At 37.5% G+C, this 15,497-nt stretch overlaps 1 protein-coding gene across 1 annotated transcript in view; it reads right to left on the bottom strand.

Annotated features, from left to right (window-relative positions):
• LOC134801181 (large neutral amino acids transporter small subunit 1) overlaps positions 1 to 15,497 on the bottom strand; it is a 49,071-nt gene that overhangs the window by 8,134 nt on the left and 25,440 nt on the right. The window contains exons 4-5 of the mRNA XM_063773728.1: positions 11,428 to 11,530; positions 10,320 to 10,445 (exon numbers count right to left, since the gene is read on the bottom strand). Coding sequence (XP_063629798.1) covers positions 10,320 to 10,445; positions 11,428 to 11,530 — 229 coding nt within the window. The remainder of the gene's footprint in view (positions 1 to 10,319; positions 10,446 to 11,427; positions 11,531 to 15,497) is intronic.

Here is a 15,497-nt window from a genome sequence, read left to right as displayed (position 1 = left end):
AGGTCCTGAGGACGTTTTGGAGCGTGCTAATTAGTGTTCATGATTAGCACTATAATGGTGTTGTAAACGTTTACGAAACCCCAATTAGGCCCTAGTTTTATCACTGATTTATTCTACATATAAACATTACATAAAGGCTCTCACGGTGATAAAACAGCTCTATGGTTGAAATGTAAAAGTGACGAGAAACGATTTTTAGTACTAAAATAGTGCTATCTGCAACGTTTATGTCGCAATTTGCAATTATAAAAGTAACCAAAACATGCTTATAGTGCTATTTTGCACCGTAAACGATTCCAGTGATCTTATTTATCACACTTGCGTCGTGGGTGTCTAAAATATTAAATATCGGTAAGTTCATTCTCGCCATTGTTTCTTAAAGTGACATTTGTATTTCAGGTAATAAAAAGGACGTACTAAAAACATTCGTGGACCGTTACTATGCCGGTATATTGTACATGCGAAAATAATTGTATCGATAAAATCATTATGATGATTTTAAATTTGACAATGCGCTCTCATAATTTTCATGTTTTAATTAAATTTAAATTAATAACATAAGGACTTGTCCCAACTGTGGCTACTATAGTACACATAGGCTTCAGCCGTGCTGCTAACGTGCTATCATGGCAGAAAACAGCAGCCATATTTTAACAGGTTAGGATTAAGTTATTTAGCAACGTAGCAGGTAACTTTTATGGTACTATATAGCACTATAGAAAAACCTTCATGACTTTTACAGAACTAGCCTTATAGCGATGTTGAGAGAGCTTTTAAAAAGCTAAAACGTTACGTAATGGTCGTGTAAAGCCCTTTTATAGTGCTGGTTGATCCTCTAATAGTGTTTACGATACTGCTACAATACTAGTACTATAAAAGTTATTTTGACGCATTATTAGTGCAAAATAGGTACATAAAAGCGTCAGTAAAGTCGTCTATAGTATTAAATAGTACCATAATCGCTTATTGCATGTCTATTACAGTGCAGCACTTTAAATATTCTTTTGTATGGTGCTATAAGCGTTCTAAGAGCTAAATTATAGAACTAAAATGCTCTTTAATCTTATAGAACCAAAACGCTCTGTTAAAAACCTTTATAGTACAAGCAGTCACAATGGTTACCATTATAGGCCTACTATATCACTGTTTGGTGATAAAATGCCTTAGTTATAGAACCTTTTGTTACTTGGGTAAGCTGTGTTTTTACATCATCGCCCCAAACATTACTACTTATATATTTATGTCAAATCTTGCCGAAACCGAAACCGGAACCCTCACCGAAATTACGGTATCGGTGCAGCCGAAAGGTTCGGCAATTCGTTTCATCAATTTTATTGTTGGATGCCTTAATTGATAGATGCTTGCCTTGATAGGTGAAAATCTCATGAAAATCCGTTCAGTAGTTTTTGAGTCAATCGCGAACATACATACACACAAACAGACCGACGCGGCGGTGGACTTTGTTATATAAGGTGTAGTGATAAGTAAAAACATGCTAAAACTTTTTAAGAAGTGCTTCACAACTTCACTATCACTTATTCCTAATTGGATCGCCGTGTGTAGTCTAGATAAGTAATTGAATTGGCTGTAAGCTCAGCGGTGGCGGAACACAGCAATCTTCTAATAAGACGCGCCAACGCTTTCCGACCGAGATGGATTTGACATTTGAAGTCAGATGACCTCCTTCAAGTCAAAATTCAAGTGTGACTAAATTTAGTAAGTTAGGGTGGTGACAGCGGACATGGCAGGGAACAATCTCACACCTGAGGATGCCGAAGACTGGGCAAAGTGGAGAAGATTGAGCAGGAAAGCGGACCCTGGCGCTAGAGGCTGGGAATATGCTAGGTTGAAGAAGAAGGGTGGTATTCCACCTGTCCAATCTTTCTCCAATGTGCATTGCGTCTCACTCTCTCATCATTAGATAAGCAAAATTTGAGACGCAAATACACATTGGACCAAGTCAAGCCGGGGTTTGGTTCTTTATTCTATAACCAGTTTTCGATTTTTTTCGTCAGATTTTGATAAAAATTGGTAAGTTTGAATAGCTCATTCTGAGCGGAATGAGCACAAAATCCCAATTCGTATGTAATTTTCCGTTTAGAGAAAACTCCATATTTTTTCGTAACTTAAGAGGATTTTTAGGGTTCCGTACCCAAAGGGTAAAACGGGACCCTATTACTAAGACTTCGCTGTCCGTCCGTCCGTCCGTCCGTCCGTCCGTCCGTCCGTCCGTCCGTCCGTCTGTCACCAGGCTGTATCTCACGAACCGTGATAGCTAGACAGTTGAAATTTTCACAGATGATGTATTTCTGTTGCCGCTATAACAACAAATACTAAAAACAGAATAAAATAAAGATTTAAATGGGGCTCCCATACAACAAACGTGATTTTTGACCAAAGTTAAGCAACGTCGGGAGTGGTCAGTACTTGGATGGGTGACCGTTTTTTTTTGCTTTTTTTTCGTTTTTTTTTTGCATTATGGTACGGAACCCTTCGTGCGCGAGTCCGACTCGCACTTGCCCGGTTTTTTTAGGACATACGGTGAAATCGCAATGATACAGAATAGGGAACTCTATCTATTCACCAAATTTATCGAAATCGTGACGAAAAAAAAAACGACAAAAAGATAAAAATCGGTGCGAATAAAATTGCCTTCGCATCATTAATTTACCCTTTTTCATACAGGATATTTATTTAGCAATGTCTATGTAAAGTTCAAAAGAAGAATAAAGTTTAATTACTTTCACTTCTCAACAACACCATTGGATTGGACCGCAAATGAAAAGCAGTAATTGGTGGAAACACTCGTGTCAGAAGCACGGGGTAAACCAATTTGCGGCAAATTGCCCGCTTTATGGCGGGAATATGGAAGTTGGATCCATCTTGCCATTCATTTGATAGGGCGTCGACCGTTTGACAACCTTGTTAACCGACTGACGAGATATTATGGAGGGTATTTTTACAAGATGCTGTGAGATAGGTTAATGGGATGGAAATTTTAATAAAAACTGTTTATTTTCAGGCAACTAATGGCCCTTAGGGGTCGTCCAGAAATCATGTAATCATATTTGACCTATTTTTGACTCTCCCCTCCCCCTTGGTGATATTTGGTGATTTTAACGCAACCCTGCCACAAGATATCACGTGATAATTATGATGTTCTTTATTGGGTAAATACGCATATAAAATAGAGCGAATTATTTGATGTAATTAAATTTTTGAGTAATATTGCTGTTTTTGTCTTTCCCGCTTTGAAAAAAAAAATACACGTTATATCATCTCTGACCCCCCCTCCCCCATCGTGATCGTTCGTGATATTTTTTACCCCCCCCCCTCTAAACGATCACATGATTTCTGAACGACCCCTTAAATAAATAAAAATTATAAATACACATCAAAATATAACCCTAACCCTAAGCCACAGAACCAGTTTTTTATTTATAGGTTATTTTAGTTTACGTTGTAGTTGTATAGTCCGGTGGCCGGCTGCATGAAACAAACCTCATCAAAAAATAGAATATACCTACCCTGTAGAGGTACCTGACATTTAGTAGCTTCCAACGCACTTGGTCGGCCTAGGCTTAACCTGGCAGATTTTGTACAAATGGCAAAAACGTTGGACAAAAATTCATCAAAAAAAACCTCATCGAAAAATAGAATGAAACTTGTATGGTAGGATACCTGACCTTGAGGACAGTAAAAAAAAATTGGTCGGCCTCACCTTAGCCTGGCAGTTTTTGCAGTCCGACCAGATTTATTGGGTCACGTGAGAGCTACAATTTACCTCATCGAAAAATAGAATGAAACAAACGGATTATAATAGCTAAAATAAGCCTGTTGACGTATGTCTTGGTCGGCCTCACCTTAACCTGGCAGTTTTTGCAGTCCGACCAAATTTATAAAAAAATCATCAAAATTTTTTTATCGAAAAATCGTATGAAACTGGTATGGTACGATGGCTGCCTTTGAGGACAGTCAAAAAAAAGTGGTCGGCCAAATCCTGTGTTGGCAGGTTCCTGTGTCCGACCAATTTTGTGGTACCACGTGAGAGCTACAATTTACCTCATCGAAAAATAGAATGAAACAAACGGATTATAATAGCTAAAATAAGCCTGTTGACGTATGTCTTGGTCGGCCTCACCTTAACCTGGCAGTTTTTGCAGTCCGACCAAATTTATAAAAAAATCATCAAAATTTTTTTATAGAAAAATCGTATGAAACTTGTATGGTACGATAGCTGCCTTTGAGGACAGTAAAAAAAAAGTGGTTGGCCAAATCCTGTGTTAGCAGGTTCCTGTGTCCGACCAATTTTGTGGTACCACGTGAGAGCTACAATTTACCTCATCGAAAAATAGAATGTAACAAACGGATTATAATACCTAAAATAAACCTGTTGACGTATGGCTTGGTCGGCCTCACCGTAGCCTGGCAGTTTTTGCAGTCCGACCAAATTTGTGGTACCACGTGACAGCTACAATTTACCTCATCGAAAATAGGATGAAAAAAAAAACGGATTATAATAGCTAAAATAAACCTGTTGACGTATGGCTTGTTACGGACGGCTTTCATAAATTCAATGTGGCAGTGTGCGGCAGAATCCACTTGCATCAAATTTGATGCAACACATTGTGGCTGGACATTAAGAGATGAAATGTATAAGATCAAATGGTTTGAAGGACACATAACGCCTTTGCGAGTCGAAGAAATGTTGTTGTTGTTGTTGTTGTCTGTCCTAGGGCACCCCGGAGGTGCATAGGGCCTCCACAAGATCCTTCCACGCCTTCCTGTCTTGAGCAACCGTCTTGGCCTCGTTCCAGCTCAGTCCTACGGCTGTCAGCTCGTTCTCTACGCTGCGCCTCCAGGTGTGTACAGGGCGTTTGCGGGCTCGCTTCCCGCCCTGAGGCCGCCACTCGAACGCGATACTGGCGTTGTTCGTATCAATCAATCAAGTCGAAGAAATAACAATAGATAAGTCGGAGTCTGGGGAAAGTTCGTCAGACTTCGACTCCGAAGATGATTATGATTAACAGTAATTATTAACAATAAAAGGGTTATTCCCACTAGTTACCACCAAGTTCTTATCAGTAGTAACTACTGGGAATTCTTTTCCCACCTTTTACCACTGGTAACTACTGGGAAAAAAAAATCCTAGTAGTTACCACCAACTTGGTTTGGTGGTACCTACTGGGAATTTTTATTCCCAGTACTTACCACTGGTAAAAGGTGGGAATTTCTTTTCTACAAACCGAGCTTCGAAGGAGAAATGCTACAGTTGATGGAAAAAAGGCTGATTTGATGCAAAGATAATCACTTAATATATGTGAGGTTATCTTGTGTATTTTACCGTTTATTAAAATGTTGGAAGGCTCACGTGCAGTTTTTCCTCTTATATTACAAGTGTTCGATTGAAAACTAAGCTTTGGTGTATACCTGGATCACCTGCATGTACAAGAAGGCGTTTCATATACGCCCGCACATCAGATAGGTACACAACGTCATGATGCGTATGGAATACAGCATGTGTGGCCAAGCCATTATGCCCTAAATTATGTACTACTTCGTTCAAACGTAGCTTACCTGTGTATTTACTCTTTCCAAAATATTTATCTTCCTTAAAATGCAGCCTACACAAACGGTCTTTGTCATTTACCTTAGTTTTTGGTACTCAAAGCTTTTTCTCACCGATTTATGCATATCGGGTCCTTGGGAAAAAAGGGAGATCCTATAGGTATATTTCCACAATTTGTCGCACACTATTGCAGTATTGTGGAGAAAAGAAAACATACAACCGAATTGATAACCTCCTCCTTTGGGATTTGGAAGTCGGTTAAAAAAGGAGAATGTTTACAATTTATTGGAAACAATGTATGTGATTTGACAGTGACAGCAACTCCACTATGGAGGCGCCACCTGGCGTGATAAAATGTCAGTTATGCCTCCTCATTCTATCTGTAGTGGAAAAGTAGGATATACGATTCAAAACTTGTCAAAAATCGATGAAAACCTTTTTATTTTTGACATCTGTGAGACATCATCTCAACGTAAGTGTTACTCTGAAACCACGTCAGTAGTTAGTAAACGTTATTTAGATATTAGATAGATTTATGAATAAAATTTGAACTGAATGTTTTCTTTTTTTTTAAAGCCCTCTAAGACCTCCATGGACTCATTTACTTATGACTTTTTTCAGTTAGCATTATTAAGTTAAGTTCAAGCTGCGAAGAAACCATATTTTCAATATAGAAATTATTATTCTTTATAAATGTGGTCGGACTGCAAAAACTGCCTGGCTAAGGTGAGGCCGACCAAGACATACGTCAACAGGCTTATTTTAGCTATTATAATCCGTTTGTTTCATTCTATTTTTCGATGAGGTAAATTGTAGCTCTCACGTGGTACCACAAAATTGGTCGGACACAGGAACCTGCCAACACAGGATTTGGCCGACAACTTTTTTTTTACTGTCCTCAAAGGCAGCTATTGTACCATACAAGTTTCATACGATTTTGCGATAAAATTTTTTTGATGATTTTTGTATAAATTTGGTCGGACTGCAAAAACTGCCAGGTTAAGGTGAGGCCGACCAAGACATACGTCAACAGGCTTATTTTAGCTATTATAATCCGTTTGTTTCATTCTATTTTTCGATGAGGTAAATTGTAGCTCTCACGTGGTACCACAAAATTGGTCGGACACAGGAACCTGCCAACACAGGATTTGGCCAACCACTTTTTTTTTACTGTCCTCAAAGGCAGCTATCGTACCATACAAGTTTCATACGATTTTTCGATAAAATTTTTTTGATGTTTTTTTTATAAATTTGGTCGGACTGCAAAAACTGCCAGGTTAAGGTGAGGCCGACCAAGACATACGTCAACAGGCTTATTTTAGCTATTATAATCCGTTTGTTTCATTCTATTTTTCAATGAGGTAAAATTGTAGCTCTCACGTGGTACCACAAAATTGGTCGGACACAGGAACCTGCCAACACAGGATTTGGCCGACCACTTTTTTTTTACTGTCCTCAAAGGCAGCTATTGTACCATACAAGTTTCATACGATTTTGCGATAAAAATTTTTTGATGATTTTTGTATAAATTTGGTCGGACTGCAAAAACTGCCAGGTTAAGGTGAGGCCGACCAAGACATACGTCAACAGGCTTATTTTAGCTATTATAATCCGTTTGTTTCATTCTATTTTTCGATGAGGTAAATTGTAGCTCTCACGTGACCCAATAAATCTGGTCGGACTGCAAAAACTGCCAGGCTAAGGTGAGGCCGACCACTTTTTTTTTACTGTCCTCAAGGTCAGGTATACTACCATACAAGTTTCATTCTATTTTTCGATGAGGTTTTTTTTGATGAATTTTTGTCCAACGTTTTTGCCATTTGTACAAAATCTGCCAGGTTAAGCCTAGGCCGACCAAGTGCGTTGGAAGCTACTAAATGTCAGGTACCTCTACAGGGTAGGTATATTCTATTTTTTGATGAGGTTTGTTTCATGCAGCCGGCCACCGGACTAGTAGCTTTATGTAGTTTTTAATTTTAGTATATAATTTTATTTTTTGTTTATATTACATGTTTTTCTTGATATACCGTAAAATGGGGTGAGTAGGGTCAAAACTGAAATTCAAACCTCGATAACATTTTATTTTTACATATGAAAACTGGTGTATATAATAAGTGTTCCGGACGTTTGTATTTTAATTTTAATTTTATTTTGGGTAGTTCCATTTCATAACTTTGACGATAAAGAGGGAAACCCACCTCACCCCGTAGTGCCTAGTATTTGGGGTGAGAGGGGTTTTCATACAAAGGTGATTTTGGAAGATTGTTGGATCGATTTTTTTTTTATTATGCGTATTACTATAGCTCCATTTTAAATTGGAATACATTATTTTTGTAGCAGTAGCCTTAAAATCCCTTCTCACCCCCCTCTCAAACCTTCTCTCCCCATTCAAAATCCACCTCTCCCCGCGAAACCTACTCACCCCGTTTTACGGTACCTAATAAATGTCACTACCCTAAACTAAAAAACACATTATGGCTGCGATTGTACTTAACTTCGCAACCCCGCGGTGTCAGGGAGAATGCCAAATGCTTTGGACTCCATTGGGATATTATAATATTTTAGGATTGTCTAGATTGAAGGAATGGCATTAAAATATTTAAGCGCCAATCGTTAACTTTAATTTCAAGAAAATGTGGTGTGTAGCGTTGTGTGTAGCAAGTTACATTCCAACCAAAATTATTGGAAATAATTTATACTAAACTTTCTACAAAGAAATTCGAATTCAAAATATTTTTATCTGTCTGTAAAGCCTGACCAGGAATATATATGATCACGCGCCATGTTGCGGAATTTCACTGTAACTAATGATCATATATTACTGGTCAGGCTTTACCTACTCATATTGATTTCATATTCTGCCTTTCAAAACAATATATAATCTGTTTGTACGATATACAATTTGTCATAATCCATTTGTTATCCACCATGCGTGAGTGCGTGACCCAAATCATAGTTTTGTACTATTGGTTTAACAACAGTGCCACCTGTTCATACTGTGTTCGGTTATTAGGTATAAGGATACTATTACGTCATTGAATATTTGTTCAGATTGAAACGCGATTTTAGCCTTGGTCCTGTAAAGCAATTTACGTCAGTAGAAAAAAGCGGCAAATTTAAAAAAAATAGACGCGAAGGGTAATCGTCCCATTGAACATTTGAATTTCTCGGCTTTTCCAACTGGCAAAGTTGTTTGACCGGCTATATATTGATTTATGATTTATACGTCTATTATACCGTAGATCTAATACATAGATAATAAAACACCATAAAAAGCGGCCAAGTGCGAGTCGGACTCGCCCATGAAGGGTTCCGTAGCTGCAAGTAACATAATAAAAATGCGGTTTAAATACGATTTATGACGTATAAAAAAAAACTACTTACTAGATCTCGTTAAAACCAATTTTCGGTGGAAGTTTGCATGGTACATCATAATTATATTTTTTTTAGTTTCATCATTCTCTTATTTTAGAAGTTACAGGGGGGGGGGGGGGCACATTTTACCACTTTGGAAGTGTCTCTCATATTAGAAACCGCAATAACATTTTTGAAGACCTATCCATAGATACCCCACACGTACGGATTTGATGAAAAAAATTCAGTTCTAAGTATGGGGAACCCCCAAAATTTATATTTTGTGTGAAAATCTTAATGCGGTACACAAAATACATCTACTTACCAAGTTTCAACAGTATAGTTCTTATAGTTTCGGAAAAAAGTGGATGTGACATACACGGACAGACAGACAGACATGACGAATCCATGAGGGTTCCGTTTTTTGCCATTTGGCTACGGAACCGGAATGTAATTCAGGGTTTATGTTTAGAACATTTAAGTAGGATAGTGCTGCTTAGATGCAGTCTTTTTTTAGAGGAGGGTACTTTCCCAGGTAGCCCGACTATTCGTGTCATAATACCTAATTATAAATAAATAATTAAATATTAGGGGACATCTTACACACATGCACCTAGCCCCAAATTAAGCAAAACTTGTAGGTACCTACTATGGCAGCTCGGACTGACCAGCAGTTCACGAAGGTCAGGAGTGGAAGAATTAACCTCTGCACAGCTGGTAGATGCCGCCTCCGATGATGATGAACAGCGCCAGAAGTTTGGCGTACGTGAATCAGTCCTGCACGCGCTTGGCGGCTCGGACTGACCAGCAGTTTATGAAGGTCAGGAGTGGAAGAACTAACCTCTGCACAGGTGGTAGATGCCACCTCCGATGATGATGAACAGCGTCAGAAGTTTGGCGTACGTGAACTAGTCCTGCACGCGCGTGGCAGCTCGTACTGACCAGCAGTTTATGAAGGTCAAGAGTGGAAGAACTAACCTCTGCACAGCTGGTAGATGCCGCCTCCGATGATGATGAACAGCGCCAGGAGCTTGGCGTACGTGAACTAGTCCAGCACGCTCGTGGCAGCTCGGACTGACCAGCAGTTCACGAAGGTCAGGAGTCGAAGAACTAACCTCTGCAAAGCTGGTGGATGCCGCCTCCGATGATGATGAACAGCGCCAGAAGTTTGGCGTACGTGAACCAGTCCTGCACGCGCATGGCGGCTCGGACTGACCACTGACCAGCAGTTTTAGAAGGTCAGGAGTGGAAGAACTAACCTCTGCACAGCTGGTAGATGCCGCCTCCGATGATGATGAACAGCGCCAGAAGTTTGGCGTACGTAAACCAGTCCTGCACGCGCGTAGCGGCTCGGACTGACCAGCAGTTTATGAAGGTCAGGAGTGGAAGAACTAACCTCTGCACAGCTGGTAGATGCCGCCTCCGATGATGATGAACAGCGCCAGAAGTTTGGCGTACGTGAACCAGTCCTGCACGCGCGTGGCAGCTCGGACTGACCAGCAGTTTATGAAGGTCAGGAGCACTGAAAGGTAAATAGTATTTAAACATAGGTATCTAGGTATACAGGGTGGAATATTCCTAGAGACTGAGCTGAAAGGATAGTGTTATCTAAGTGATCTACAATCGAGTTATTATATTCGTAAAGCTGGATAAAAATTAAAACAAAATCATTAAAATGAAATATTTTTATATCAGTGACAACCCTGCCACTACAAAGTTTTAAACTGACACATGTCACTAACTTCAATTTACATTCGATGCTCGGATCTACTTGCTAGGGTTGAAACATGCAGATGTTTGACAAACTGTGTGTCACAAACGGTTAGAAATATTAACGTGATTAAACAACTCCCCGTTTGCATTAAAGTCCCTCGTTCTGTTCCATTCGATATATTGCAATTAGAATTATATATGTCGCAGTCAAAAGTGTGAACTGGTCAAAAGAACTTTTAACCGACAAAAACAGGCAAAACTGCTTTTGACTGAGCATGTTGGTCAAAAGTAGTTTTACCTGAAAATCATTGGTTAATAGTAATTGTGACTGTTACTATCAGTCAAAAGTACTCCCAGAAATAGGTAGGTTAGGGTTTTTTTTTTTTGCTACGCCCTAAAAACGAAACTGTTTCCAGAGATAGGTAGGTTAGGGTTATTTTTTTTGCTACGACCTAAAAACGAAACTGCTGCCAGAAATAGGTATGATTTTCAGGTAAAACTACTTTTGACCAACATGCTCAGTCAAAAGCAGTTTTGCCTGTTTTTGTCGGTTAAAAGTTCTTTTGACCAGTTCACACTTTTGACTGCAACATATACATATAATCTGGCTAAGAAATATGGTTAGTAAAGAAAGCGCAAAATTCAAACAATGTTTGATTTTAGGGTCTATTGAAGTATCTTAACTAGAGTCTGTGGGGAAAGAGATGAGTCGTAGAATGTATGGGGACATTTCACCACTCTTCTCTTTCCGCACTCTATATTTGAATGTAGAACAGTAGGTATATGCTTACGTATGCAGCAGGCAGCCAGTAGCCTGGTGACTTCCGCTGGAGGCTCGCACTCGGGGAAGATCGGCTTTAACACGTACACACTGAACGTTAGCGCCACTATCGCCTGTCGACAAATGGAATATTCGTTAAATATGTGACGTTCCAAGAGTACCTTTATGGCGGTTGGCGCTTACGTCGTGTAGCATCACAGTATTATTGGCGCGTTGTTAATAATGCATAAGCACCGAGCGCTATATTTAATGTACCTTTACCCGTGGAACGTAGCATAAATGATTTTGCAAAAGCCCAAGATAAGTCTGCACCGACAAGGTGACTCAACGAAAAATTCATATAGAATTTGATCTGAAGCATTTTCTATATACGAATTTAAAAACGTTGGTTCTATTGGTCGGTGGTAAAGTTGGTTCTATCAACAATTCCTCAGTTTTGTAGATTAGATAAAGATGCAAAAAATAAAATAAAATAAAATAAAAATTGATTAGTTGAGCGTAAACCTCTTAATTCATAATTACTACTCACAAATTCATAATCACTAACCAAACAGTTTTTCAATACTTTCTCATTCTCAATTTATAGTAGATGTAATAACAAAATGGCCCCACGTTGGGCGCCATTTTCCAATCTAAGCGCCGCACGGTGGGCTGAAAATCGGCCTCCATAGACATAGAAACCGAAGTCTTAAATTTGAACTTTTTTTTTATTGGAATAGCTTTTGTTAGGTTTTATTATATCCCAAAATTAATCTTAGCTAATTTGGTTGGAAAAATAATTAATAATAATTTTTTTTCAAAATCTTTGTATGGCGCGTATCAGAAAAATCGAGTTTTCAGATGATTTTAAAACCAATTATTCTTGATTTTTCCACATAATTAGAATTTTCCTACGGGATGCACTTCTTTTTTTTAAATCGATATATGTTTTTTATTTTTTTTATTAAATTTTTATATTTTAATACGGTTATACTCGTTATTTTGACTACAAAAAATTTATTTGAGTTTGATCGATCCAATAACTTACGCGTAGTGAATTTTTGTTCTAAGCAAATGTATGGAGCGTACGAGTAAAACGGATTTTTTTTCAAAAATTAAAGGTATACCGTAATATCCTTGCAGATGATTTAAGTACCAATTATTAAGGATATTTTGACATAACGCGAACTTTTCTACCGTATGCACTTATTTAATAAAAAAAATAAAAAATTATTTTTTCATGTTGAAATATCTTTTTTTTTATGTTTCAATCAAATAAATAATAAACATACAAGAGTTACAAGTAGAAAATTGAAAATGAAACCATTACATCCTTTACATTATTACCCTTGTATCCTCTTTATTAAATTATCTTTGTACTTAATGAAACAGTATTTAACAAATGACACATTGACAACTGATGAGTCTAAAATTAATGATCATTAATGAGGTCCGGTTACAATCGTTAGTAGATACTATGAATGCAGTTTAATCATTAAGGTTTTAATCATTATGCTTATAATTAGACGTAAAACTAATTACAATAACAATGATATAGAATGGTTGTGTTCATTAGTACTTGCAATAAATAGGTAAGGGGTACATTTTATATTTTAGTTCATCTTGAGCTTCTTAACCGCTAACTTATACGACCATAAACCATGGACAGTCTTATTACGAACTTGGACTTGTTTGTTATCCTAAAATCTCAAAAATTATACATTGTTCTAAATTTTTCTGTGTTCCGTTGGCTTTTCTTCCATCTGTCAGTAGCAGCTTTCAAGGTGTCACGATCTTCTTCTGATAGGTTAAGGTTTGATTTAGTTAGCACTATTTCAAACAAAGCTTCGTGATTTAAACTAGATCCTTGAGATTTTAGGATAACAAACAAGTCCAAGTTCGTAATAAGACTGTCCATGGTTTATGGTCGTATAAGTTAGCGGTTAAGAAGCTCAAGATGAACTAAAATATAAAATATACCCCTTACCTATTTATTGCAAGTACTAATGAACACAACCATTCTATATCATTGTTATTGTAATTAGTTTTACGTCTAATTATAAGCATAATGATTAAAACCTTAATGATTAAACTGCATTCATAGTATCTACTAACGATTGTAACCGGACCTCATTAATGATCATTAATTTTAGACTCATCAGTTGTCAATGTGTCATTTGTTAAATACTGTTTCATTAAGTACAAAGATAATGTAATAAAGAGGATACAAGGGTAATAATGTAAAGGATGTAATGGTTTTATTTTCAATTTTCTACTTGTAACTCTTGTATGTTTATTATTTATTTGATTAAAACAATGAAAAAAAGATATTTCAGCATGAAAAATTAAGTTTTTTATTTTTTATTAAATAAGTGCATACGGTAGAAAAGTTCGCGTTATGACAAAATATCCTTAATAATTGGTACTTAAATCATCTGCAAGGATATTACGGTATACCTTTAATTTTTGAAAAAAAATCCGTTTTACTCGTACGCTCCAATGTCTGTGAAGTTGGCATATCAAAGTCTAGCAGATCACGTTTTTATTGGAGTTCTATTAGCATGCACCATAGTTCTAGAGTTCCTGATACTTTTTAGCAATAGTTCTGGCGTTTTCACCGTGAAAACCAATACTATGGAATTTCACAAAATGATATGCTAAGTTCACACACTAGCATATCATTTTGTTACAAATGGGATAAAAAAAATATGCTCGCCTCGACACATGGTAACAAAGAGTTCCTGACACAAAAAAGGCATCTTTGAGAACATTTACTACAATTTTTAACTAGATTTTAAATTATATGATATACTAAGTTCACACGTGCTATGCTGATGTAATTTAACAACGCACAGACATATATTTGGTTCCAAACGAAAGCTCTAGCTCTATTGTTTACAGAAATTAGGAGTTCTCGGTTCTAAATCGAGCAAGGAAGTCATAAAAATGTAACTTTCATAAACTTCGAATTAAAAAAATACACGCGTAAATATAAAAATATATTTTTAAAAGTTCTTAGCGTGTTTTGAGTCTAAAATGATAGCTGTGCGTTCTATGTATACAGAACTAGGGAGTGCCTGGCCCTGGCGTGACCTATAAAGTGTAGAAAACCATTATCGTTGAATTTTTCTTATTTTTCAATATATAGACAATTTACAGGTGTGCTATGCTGAAACGTTTTCAGAAGTTTTAGGCTTAAATTTGGTCTTGTATGTTAGCTGTGTGTTCGTAGTATATAAAACAGCGGAGTTCCGGGCATTGGTTCACTTTGAAAGAAAAATAAAAATTAAGTTTGAAATTTCGATTTAGTCTACATAGAGGTATGCTATGCTGAAACGTTTTCAGGAGTTTTAGGCTTGAATTTGGTCTTGTATGATAGCTGTGTGTACGTAGTATATAAAACAGCGGAGTTCCGGGCATTGGTTCACTTTGAAAGAAAAATAAAAAAAACCGGGCAAGTGCGAGTCGGACTCGCGCACGAAGGGTTCCGTACCATAATGCAAAAAAAAAACGAAAAAAAAAAAGCAAAAAAGAAAACGGTCACCCATCCAAGTACTGACCACTCCCGACGTTGCTTAACTTTGGTCAAAAATCACGTTTGTTGTATGGGAGCCCCATTTAAATCTTTATTTTATTCTGTTTTTAGTATTTGTTGTTATAGCGGCAACAGAAATACATCATCTGTGAAAATTTCAACTGTCTAGCTATCACGGTTCGTGAGATACAGCCTGGTGACAGACGGACGGACGGACGGACGGACGGACGGACGGACAGCGAAGTCTTAGTAATAGGGTCCCGTTTTACCCTTTGGGTACGGAACCCTAATTAAGTTTCTAAATTTCGATTTAGTGAATTTACAGGTGTGCTATGCTGAAACGTTTTCAGCAGATGTAGGCTTGCATTTGTTCTTGTATGATAGCTGTGTGTTCGTAGTATACAGGGTGGAAAGGCACGACGATCCTTTCCGGAAATGGGAGATAGTTTAGCCTAAGCTCTATATTTTCTCCATAGAAACTATGTTAATATGGGCAACCGTTTCTAAATTATGACCTTTTAAACATCCACGCAAAAAACTACTTTGTTCTAACCCTAACAGGTGAC

This window comes from Cydia splendana, chromosome 21, assembly GCF_910591565.1.
Source record: "Cydia splendana chromosome 21, ilCydSple1.2, whole genome shotgun sequence".
NCBI lineage: Eukaryota > Metazoa > Arthropoda > Insecta > Lepidoptera > Tortricidae > Cydia > Cydia splendana.
This window is presented reverse-complemented; position numbering and strand designations above follow the sequence as displayed.